Here is an 11,203-nt window from a genome sequence, read left to right as displayed (position 1 = left end):
GGCAAGCCAGTAAAGAACATCCCTCCATGGCTTCTGCATCAGCTCCTGCTTTCTGACCTGCTTGAGTTCCAGTCCTGCATCCTTTGGTGATCAACAGCGGTATGGAAATGTAAGCCGAATAAGCCCTTTCCTCCCCAACTTGCTTCTTGGTCATGATGTTTGTGCAGGAATAGAAACCCTGACTAAGACAAGTGATAAAATTTATTACTTTTATCTGATGAGCAACTTATAAAAATTGAAAAAGCAACATGAAGCTACTAGACAGGAAAATTAGCAAAGATAGGGTATCTTAAAAAGACTACAAACCACAAGTAGCCTCCAGGGAGAGAACGAGAGAGTGTAGGGTGCTCATCCCTCAGTGACATCCTCACACATAGCCCAAGGCCCAGGGATCATCTCAAGACTGTAAGAACTGGAGGTGGGAGAGCACAGCAAAACAGTGTTGTCGAGCAAAGCAAGGCAGCTGAACATTTACGCCCACAGCAGCTGTGACAGCATGCAGACCTGCACAAGATCAAGCTGGACAAAACCCCAGCATGGCAGAGGGAAGTGGTCACAAAGTCCTACCCTCGCTGAGGACAGTTGATGGCTGCCAGCAGAGGGAGAGCTGGCTTTCTTGAAGGAGGATATGGCCCCTGAGAGGCACATGGTCAGCACATGGCTCCACACCCATCACATTCTAGCATGAAGTAGACTCAGTGGGTTTAAAAACAAGCAAATAAGAAAGTGGGAAGTACTAATGGTTGAGAGGCAGGAGAGACTGGAGGCGCATGAGAGGGTGGACTGGATATGCATGTATGAAATTCTCACGCAATTAAAAAACTACAAGGCAGGTGTAGTGGCTCATGCCTCTAATTCTAGCACTCAGGAGACAGACATGGGAATCACTGCAGGTCAAGGCTAGCCTGGTCTACGTTGCAAGTTCCAGGCAGCGACATAGCAAGATTCTAGCCCAAACAAACAAGATAAAACAAAAAGGAGGAAGAAAGAAAAATCACAAAAAGATGAATAGTAGATTTCTCAGAACATACTTATCTTCAAAGTTGAGCGTGTAGCTCATGCCTCCAATCCTAGCACATCAGAGGTAGAGGCAGGTGGATCAGGAGTTCAGAGTCCTGGGCATCTTCATAATGAGTTCCAGGCCAGCCTTGTCTCAGAGAACTAAAGCGAACAACAGTAACAAGAACACCCTCCAAGGTGGCAGATATAAGCATACAAGCCCAGTAATGAAGGTAATTTAAAGTGAATGTTCGTATACACAGCTGCTACCATTGCCATCTACAGCTTTCAATGAAAGTGAGTTGAGAGTGTGGTAGGGTAAGGATGACCAAGCTGCATTAGATGTCTGTATGAAAACGTCATCAAACCCATCAGTATATAGACCTAGCATATGCTAAGGAAACACTAAAACACAACCATATTCAATCGCAGCTAGCTAGAGGTTAGATAGGGAATCCTAGGCCTGTCTGATTGTGTAGCTGTCTCTAGGCCAGTTGAGCCACTTCCAAAACCTACTTTCAATATAATAATAAAATTGGGCTGAGAATGCCATCCAGTATGGAGCACTTACATGATCTATGTAAGGCTTGGGGACTGAACCCTAGTAACAGAGAGAACATTTGAGAATGTGTTCCAATGGTTATGATGGTTGTGTGGCAGTATGAAAAGCATGGAAGTGTGTGGTATGTTTCTAAAGAGTAAAATAGTAGGTATGTGCTACGGGGAAAGTGGTGTAGACAACAGAAGGGAAGCTATGGCGGGATGATGTGACTTTTGGTTCTGTTTGGCAAACTTTCTGTCTTGTTTTAGAAATTAGTTACTAATTAGTTGTAAATAAATAAATTGATAGAAAATCCTCCAGACAATTAAAGGTCTCTGAATGGTAAAATGTTAAGTGTTGAGGCATAGCCTTTAATCCCACCTTTCATCCCATTCAGACCTCTGTGTCTCTGAAGCCGACCTGTTCTACATAGGGGATTCCAGGCCACCAGGGCTACATAGTGAGACCTCATCTCAAACAAAACAAACCAAAACAAAACCTAAGACTGCATCCAGCCTAGCTCCTTACTTGCTTGGAAGAAATTGGAGTCTACACATATAAACCAATGACAAAACAGATGTGAGGCCTGGGACCTCTGAGTTCCTGAGTGCCACATGCTGCTGTTCTCAACATCACTAGTAGGTGTGCTGTCTATTGACATAGTGTATAAGTACTCTTCTAATGCCTGGTATTGTGTTTTCAAGGGACTGATGGAAGGGTCTGCGCAATACCAGGAGAGACTAGAAATGGCAAAGAACTATTTTCAGCTCTCTATACACCGGCCAGAAAGGTGAGCCAGGACCCAGCACAGAGTAAGACAGGCTGGTGGCTGGGTAGTTCTTTTTAAATAATATATTTTTAAAACCTATTTATTGGGGTGGTGAGATGGCTCAGCAGTTAAGAGCACTGACTGTTCTTCCAGAGGTCCCGAGTTCAAATCCCAGCAACCACATGGTGGCTCACAGCCATCTGTAATGGGATCCAGTGCCCTCTTCTGGTGTGTCTGAAGAGAACAGCAGTGTACTTACATACATAAAATAAATAAAGAAATAAATCTTTAGCATAAACAACTATTTATCATGATTATATGTACATGTAATGTGTGAATGAATGCAGATGTATGAATGCATACATGAGCATGCCGTGTGTGTGTGTGTGTGTGTGTGTGTGTGTGTGTGTGTGTGTAGAAGTTAGAGGATAACGTTCAAAGTATGAATCTTTGAACATGTCCTCAGTGGTTTCTGGAGATCAGACTCAGGTCATCAGGATTCTGCTTGTGGACGTTGTACATCGTGGTGCGGAGCCTAGTGCGCACCACGATGTACAACGTCCACAAGCAGCTCCCCTCCCCCTCCCCTCCTCTCCTCCTCCTCCTCCTCCTCCTCCTCCTTCTCCTTCTCCGTTTCTATTGATTTACTCTCCGTGTTCCACTTCTTTAGACTCTAATTCAGAATCTATAGACTCAGCATGTAGCTCCCAATATACTCAAGCTTCTGCTCTCCTACCGTACGAGCAGATTGGAATCTTGAAACTCAAAGAGAGGGATTTAAGGAACCCATCAGAGGTGGGATTAATCACAGAGCTTGTTTGTGGCAAGTAGCTAGGAAAAGGTAGATAGATTGTTCCTGGAGCAGCAGATAGCTCTTCTTTTAGGTGGTAATGGCACTGACCTAGAGGCTGTGCACACTAGCAAGTGCATCTTGGTGCATCCTCTGCAGCCCAGTGAGCCTTGGTCAGTGTGGGTCTTCCCAAACTGTAAGAAAAGATACAAGATTATGTTCATTATTTGGTGTTAAGAAAGAAAGAATCTGCTTGTGGACGTTGTACATCGTGGTGCGGAGCCTAGTGCGCACCACGATGTACAACGTCCACAAGCAGCTCCTCCTCCTCCTCCTCCTCCTCCTCCTCCTCCTCCTCCTCCTCCTTCTCCTTCTCCGTTTCTATTGATTTACTCTCCGTGTTCCACTTCTTTAGACTCTAATTCAGAATCTATAGACTCAGCATGTAGCTCCCAATATACTCAAGCTTCTGCTCTCCTACCGTACGAGCAGATTGGAATCTTGAAACTCAAAGAGAGGGATTTAAGGAACCCATCAGAGGTGGGATTAATCACAGAGCTTGTTTGTGGCAAGTAGCTAGGAAAAGGTAGATAGATTGTTCCTGGAGCAGCAGATAGCTCTTCTTTTAGGTGGTAATGGCACTGACCTAGAGGCTGTGCACACTAGCAAGTGCATCTTGGTGCATCCTCTGCAGCCCAGTGAGCCTTGGTCAGTGTGGGTCTTCCCAAACTGTAAGAAAAGATACAAGATTATGTTCATTATTTGGTGTTAAGAAAGAAAGAATAGGGGGTTGGAGAGATGGCTCAGTGGTTAAGAGCACTGACTGCTCTTCCAGAGGTCCCGAGTTCAATTCCCAGCAATTACATGGCAGCTCACAATCATCTGTAATGGGATCTCACGCTCTCTTCTGCTGTGTCTGAAGACTGCTACAGTGTACTCATATATCAAAAAAAGAAAAAAAAAAAAGAATAAGTGTTATGTTAATGATCTCAGATAACTGGTTTCTCTTACTGTGTATCTCGTAGGGAGTAAAGAACAGATAGGCCATCAAATGCATATGCTTAAATGTATGTAAAAAAGGTATATTTTTAGTTTTCTGTCACCAGATTTTTTTTTTTACCAGATTTTTTTATTTCTGTTGTCACTCAAGGTTAGTAAGCACGAGGAATTTTTCCTATTTATTTAAACTAAAATTTGTCTTTTCTTGGATATTTCTGGTACTTTCTAAGCATCGCACCATCTTTGAAAAAAACCTCAAAGAGCTGTGGTCAGGGGAAATGTCATGCCCTTTTCCCTTTGATTTTTCAGAGACCCTTCGGAAGCTCCAATCACTTTTGATGCAGATTCTTTTCTGAATTATTTTGATAAGATTTTAGGTGAGTTACAGTGTGGTGTTTACTTTACTTTGAAACTGTGAAGGGCTATCACTGTTGCTGGAGGACTGGGGCATTAGGTCATTTATGAGCCAAGATACTATGGTCTCCTAAAGGGTTCAAGTTGTTTTAAACCGTAAAGTCCTGCCGTGTTGAAGCACTCTACCGAGGCAGCCTGATTAGTGCTTGACTTGCTAGCTGCTCACTGACTGAGGGCGTGCACCTTTTCTGTTTTGAAAGGGTTCTAGTGTGGCTTCCATATTACATCTTTGGTTCTTTTTTCAGACAACGTTTTAGAAATCAGTGAGAGAAGCCTAGGGCTGGGGGGATGCTCAGGTGGTGATGTGCATGCTGCACAGGAGTGTGAGGCCTGAGCATAGCTCCCTGGCCCGCTCGTAAAAAGCCAGGCACAGATGGATAGGCCCCTGGTTCCAGGACTGAAGGGACAGAAACAGATAGGCCGATCCCTGGAGCCTGCTGCTGAGCTCCAGGTCCAGTGGAGAGGCTGAGTGTCAAAATACACACATGTATACACACACAAAACCAAAACACAGGTTGTGAATAGGCTGCACACTGGAGGGTAACAGTAAATGTGTGAAAACGGTCAGCTCTTCCTAGTAAGCAAGCAAAATAAAAGCATGATTTTTTTTTCTTCCCTTATTGAAAAAATTAACAACCAGCTCGTTTTATCATCAAACTCTGCAGGAAGAAGTATAAGTTATCATTTCACAGGACAGTTTGGGACTCTAGGAAGCCCGTCATTTTTCACTTACAATTTCACTTCAGGGGTTCACTCTATGAAAGATAAATGGTCACTGATGGTCACGGCAGTGCTTTTTGTAGCACCAAAACTCTAATGACCACCAAGAGAGAAACTGGTAAATAATAAAGTATGAAGCCACCTGTGTATTCTGCAAGAAGAAGGCCTACAAGGCATAGTATATTAGAAAAGCATACCATAGTTCACTGTGAGGACATCTAGGTTAAGAGAGAAAACCATGGGGCTGGCTTACTGGTCTTTAAAGGGACTGGAGTTTGGTTCTGAGAAATCAGAAATCAAGTCAGGCTGCTCACAGCCTCCTGTAACTCCAGGTCTATGGAATCCAGACCCTCTTCTGTCTCACGCACATTCCTGCACACAAGGCATACGCTTATACACACACAAATGAAAATAAATCTTTTACTGAAAGAAAACTCTGTATTTGCCTGAACACAGAGCTGTAGCTGTTCCATCTGACATCTGGACAGCAGCCGAGTGTTGAATGATGTCTCGCAGAAATCAGTGAACTGGGAAATAGTGTCTCTGGGGAGTTGAATGTTGACATCAACGTATATTTATGAAATTTTCTAATTTTTTAATGTGTACTTGTATTTTTAAAAGATTTATTTTATGTATGAGTATTTTGTGTATTTATGTGCACAACGTGTGCACCTGGTCCCGAGACGGCCAGAAGGGGTGTTGGGTACCCTAGAACTGGCATTCCAGACAGTTGTGAATCACTATGTGGGTACTGGGAACCGAAACCAAGTTCTCTGCGAGACAGCAAGTGCTCTTAACCTCTGAGCCATCTCTCCGGCTCCCAGACTTTTATTTGTATTTTTTATGTTTTGTGGAGCAACCCAGGGCTTCATACCTGCTTCTCAGGTTCTCTACCACTGAGTTATACTCCTAGCCCACTGTTTAAATAAAAAAGGAAACAGTGTATTATTGTTGTTGTTAGTGTGTGTGTGTATTTCGCGTGTGGAGGTGTATGCGTAACAACATGGTTATAAAGATCAGAGGACAACTTTGTGGAGTATTTTTCTCCTTCCACCTTTGGTCACCAGGTTGCACTGAAAGCACCTGTCCTTGGGAGCTGTCTCAACAGCCCAGCTTTTCATCTTTTTAAGAAAAAAACTTTTAATTAATCAAATTCACATTGAAAAACTAAAGTTGATTGAATCTCTTGGCTCAGCCTGTTCTCCATTCTATAAATGTCCCCGAATTACTGTTTTGGGAAAGGTTTTTTTTTTTAATGTTTCTTAAGGCAGGGTTTTCCTGTGTAGCCCTGGCTGTCCTGGAACTCACTCTGTAGACCAGGGTGGCCTCGAACTCAGAGATCTGCCTGCCTCTGTCTCCCAAGTGCTGGGATCAAAGGCGTGCGCCACCACTGCCCAGCTTGGGAAAGGAGTTTTACAAAGTAGTTGGGTTAAGTCATTTGGCCCTGGCGTGACATTCCAGTCGTTTTGAGAGGTACAGCCCTGCTCGGAACAATTCACCAAGCGTTTCTTCTGTGTCTCGATGAACAGGGGCACAGCCTCAGGAGTCAGACTCTGATGACCCGGGTGAAGACGACTTGGACTGTTTAGACAGTGATGATGACTTGGGCTTTGAGGCTCAGGAGTCTGAGTCTATGAAAGGAGCTCTTGGCAGTCTCAAGTCCTACATGGCCCAGATGGACCAGGAACTGGCACACACCAGCATGGGCAGAAGCTTCACCACCCGGAAGCGATTGGTAAGTGCTTCTTAATCCCTCCGTCTCTGAGTGTGTGTAGGAAAGTGAGTCATATTTCATCTGAGTTTTCCTTTTTTTTTTTTTTTTTTATACTTTCTTAGTTTTTTTATTACTTAAATGCATTTTATACATAAAACATATTAATAATATTGAGTATTTTGAGAATCAAATAATATTTAAAAAATTTGTTCAACTTTTATATTCACACCCTTTCATACCCTAAATATATCATTAATGAATATTTAATGCTATCCATAACTGAGAATCCTATATCTAATGTTAAATACTAAATTGTTTCAAAATATACAAAATATTCTTTGGGAGTTAAGCATAGTAAAAGAGCACAAAATATTAAAAATGAATCATTAAGAAATATATTCAAAAGCCCTTATACCATCTGACATAGTGATTCCTTTCTTTTTTCTTTGATTTGTGAAGTTTGAAATAAATGAGTGCTAATTTTATTAACTGACTGATTAATGCTAAGAATTTGCCCCAGGACCTGGGGTACATGCTAAGCACATAGACCATCACTAAGCTATACTCCCACCCCAAGAGTGCCAGTTTTCCCTTAACACTGATGTTAAGCAGAAAGATTATAGAGGCCAGATGCAATGACATGTGTCTGTAATGCAGAGCTGCCGCCGAGGCTGAGAGGGGAGGATGGATTGAGCCCAAGAGTTTGACACCTCTGGGGCCACATGTTGAGTCTGTGAAAGAAGGGCAGGTGCGGAGAGCGTAGCAGTGGTAGGGCAGGTGTCTGACATGCACAGAGCCTTGGTTGAGTCCTCACCACTGAAAGGAGAAAGCAGATCATAAACTTGGTTTTCTGAATACAAACGTAACGACTGCTTCTTCCTCTCCCTTCCCTGCCTCTGCCCTGCTCCCCCTTTCCTTCACTTAGTGAGTTGCCCAGAGTGGTTTTAAACTCTTGAGCTCAGGTGATCCTCCCGTCTCAGCCTCCTGAGTAGCTGGGACTACAGACATGGGCCTGGCTATAATTATATTCTTCAAGGGGAGAGGAGACTGGAGAGCGAGCTCAGCCATTTGGAGCACTTGCTGCTCCTGCAGAGGGCCTGGGTTCAGCAGGGCAGCTCACAGCTCCAGTTCCAGGGGACCTGACACACTCTTCTCATCTCTGAAGGCACACCCTCAGTGCACATAGATCCATGCACACAAAGCATTCATACACATAAAATAAATGCATCTTACCAAAAAAAAAACCCAGAATATTTCATTTCTTTTAAAATATCTCTATGGGTGTTTTGTGTGCATGTCTGTCTGTGCACCGTGTGTATGCTTGGTGCCCTTGGAGGCAAGTAGAGAGCAACAGATTTTCCAGGGCTGAAGTTGCAGATGGATCTGGAATGACTTAGTTGTAAGCTGCTAAGTGGGTTCTGGGAATCAATCCTGGGCCCTCTACATGTATATGAACGTGCATATCACTGTGCACGTGCTGAGGTGAGAAAAGCTATTGACTCCCTTAGAGCAGAGTGGCAGGTGTTTTCAGGACTCCTGGCCTGTTTCTTGGGTGTTGCAGCTGGAACTCTGCTCTTCACGATGGCACAAAAGTGTTCAGTCATCCCTCCAGCCCCTATAGTTATATACTTTATGTAGATTTAAGTAAAGAATCACTATGTACTTAAATTAGTATGTGATTATTACCACTACTGCCATTATAAATGGATCTTTTCTTTTGTTTGTCTGTAGTGTGTGTGTGTGTGTGTGTGTGTGTGTGTGTGTGTGTGGTGTATGTGTATGTTGTTGTGAGTGTCTGAAGAGGGGCTGGAGTGATAACTTAGTGCGTAAGGGTGCTTGTTCTCAGGCCTGACAACCTGGGTTCAATCCCTGGAATCCACATAGTAGGAGAGAACCAGCTCCCCCAAATTGTCCTCTGACTTCTGAATAATCATGTATGTAGCAACTATATGCATAGCCACAGAGAGAGACAGACAGAGACACAGAGACAGAGACACAGAGACAGACAGAGGAAATAAATAAACCTTTAAAATATTTAAGAGGCCAATCATAGAGGCACACACCTTTAATCCCAGCACTCAGGAGGCAGAGGCAGGCAGATCTCTGTGAGTTTGAGGCCAGTCTGGGCTATAGAGTGAGTCCTAGGTCAGCCAGGGATACATGGAGTGATTCTGTCTCGAAAAACCAAAAAATAAAGTAAAAATAAAGAATTAAAGACAGCTAAGAGGGGTTTAAATGTCCAAATACCTTCAGTTTTCATTGTTTCATATCCCCCAAGTTAGGAGCCAAATTTAGAACCCTCTCCTGTTCACATAGTCACTCACTGGTTTGCCAGCACTGCTTACCAGCAAGAGGCATTGTGGGAATAGCACCGGCACTGGAGTGCTGTGGATCAGAATTTGAAACAGCGCTCAGCCGTCTGCTGTCATTATCTCACTAACCAGCAATCCTCGTGTCACAGAATCAGTGTACGATGACAGCTAAAGCCTGTGAGCGCTCATGGCTATTATGAACTCTCTTTGCTTAACCATCTAAACCACATTAGAACTATAATTGCTTTCAACCCAATAAAGGTTATTAGACTTAATTGTGAATAAACATTGCCTAAGGATCTTGATATAATAAAGGCCTTTATTAAGCAAAATGGACAAAGAGCTAGACTGTTAAGAGACAGACTGTTGGTCCATGGACCACAGTTGGAATGACAAAGATAGAAGTCTTTAGGTCAAGATGCAGTTCTTCAGATCTTTCCCAGCCTGTGAAGTCGGAGGCTGGCGCTCGGCAGCCAGACACTACCCAACACTGTGGTCAGGGAACAAAAAGGGAATCCAACTTTTTTCACTTGGAAGATTTAGATTGTTGTCTCTTATTAATTATTAATATTAATGCAGGCTATTTGCAAAGTAGGGACAGATGTGTTCAATTTGTAGAAATTCTTTTGCAACAGAAATGTGTCACAATCTTTAGAGCTAAGTTTCTTTTAAGACAGGATATTGGTCTACACTGTCTTTGAGCTCCTTTTATAGCTAAGGGTGACCGATCTGTGGCTTCCACCTCCTAGTACTGGGATTACAGGCGTGTGCCATCATGCCTGATGGAGCTGGGTGTTAATATATGTATTAAATTACATTATTAGAATGCGTTTTGACTTTGTATCACCAAGGATTGGAAATTTCATTTCTAATTTGGAATTCAAGTATATATTAACACTAAGTTAATGCATTTTACTATAACCAACATGTAACCTAAAGGGTTACTATCACTATCTCATGTTGTTCTCTCTCTCTCCCTCCCTTCTTCTTTCTAGAATAAGGACCCTCCATCCCAGACTGCAAATGACAATTCAGATGAGGAAGATTCTGGTGCAGGAGATTGCGCTGTTGAAGCAGTGGATGTAGACCTGAACCTGGTTTCAAATATACTGGAATCCTACAGCTCCCAAGCTGGCCTGGCAGGACCTGCTTCCAATCTGTTACACAGCATGGGTGTGCGACTGCCCGAGAATGCTGATCACAGCCCCCAAGTCAGCCAGTGAAGGACTAGCTTGCACATCAGCTGCCCCTCTCACGAATACACAGGAGTCCAAGTGTGTTCATTCTAATCGACTCTTCATAAGAGCATCTTCTGTGCAGGTTTCAGAGTCCCCAGGCCACCCTCTCCCATGTCCTGTGACCTGGATACCGGTTCTCATGAGCTTGTTTGATTTGTTTTAAATTTTCCCAGGATGGAGTCTCCGTGGTAGTTTAGTAAAATACTGTGCTGTTGGTGTAATTCTGAATATTCAGTTTCTCCCTTAGGTATGTTCCTCCTTGGGTCAGAATTCTAAGCTGGCAAAAATCCCATTTCATTCACTTTTTAATGAAATAGAAAGTGCTAAAACTTAGTGTTCAGTCTGTGACATTCTGCATGTGCTCCTAATTGAGGGTAAGGAACTTATTATTCTTTAATTAACCAATTAAAGACATTAGCATACAGACTGGGTCTGACTGAGCATCCCACACCTGGGTACTTGCTTGGCTTCTGTCCCCCTCACTTCTGTGCCCTCCCCGACTCATGCTGCCCTGCTTCCTGTCTTTGTATATACATTTAAGTCTCAGTTCCACATGCAAGGAGATGTGGTAATTCTTTTTTTGTCCTCTCTTGGTCCCCTCCCCATTAATTCCCTTCTGGTTCCGTGTCACATTATCACGTTCACTTTTTTTTTTTTTTTTTTTTAGTTTATTGAGAATCTCTTGTTGCCAGGGTGGCCTCATATCT

The 11,203-nt window shown here is 43.2% G+C and overlaps 1 protein-coding gene across 1 annotated transcript in view; it reads left to right on the top strand.

The window, feature by feature from the left end:
- Positions 1–10,829, top strand: part of Ecd (ecdysoneless cell cycle regulator) — a 22,863-nt gene extending 12,034 nt beyond the window's left edge. The window contains exons 9-12 of the mRNA XM_021203829.2: positions 2,245–2,330; positions 4,408–4,475; positions 6,762–6,967; positions 10,254–10,829. Coding sequence (XP_021059488.1) covers positions 2,245–2,330; positions 4,408–4,475; positions 6,762–6,967; positions 10,254–10,481 — 588 coding nt within the window. The 3' untranslated portion in view covers positions 10,482–10,829. The remainder of the gene's footprint in view (positions 1–2,244; positions 2,331–4,407; positions 4,476–6,761; positions 6,968–10,253) is intronic.
- Positions 10,830–11,203: the final 374 nt, after the last annotated feature.

The sequence above is a fragment of the Mus pahari genome, chromosome 8 (assembly GCF_900095145.1).
Source record: "Mus pahari chromosome 8, PAHARI_EIJ_v1.1, whole genome shotgun sequence".
In the NCBI taxonomy this organism is placed as follows: domain Eukaryota; kingdom Metazoa; phylum Chordata; class Mammalia; order Rodentia; family Muridae; genus Mus; species Mus pahari.
This window is presented reverse-complemented; position numbering and strand designations above follow the sequence as displayed.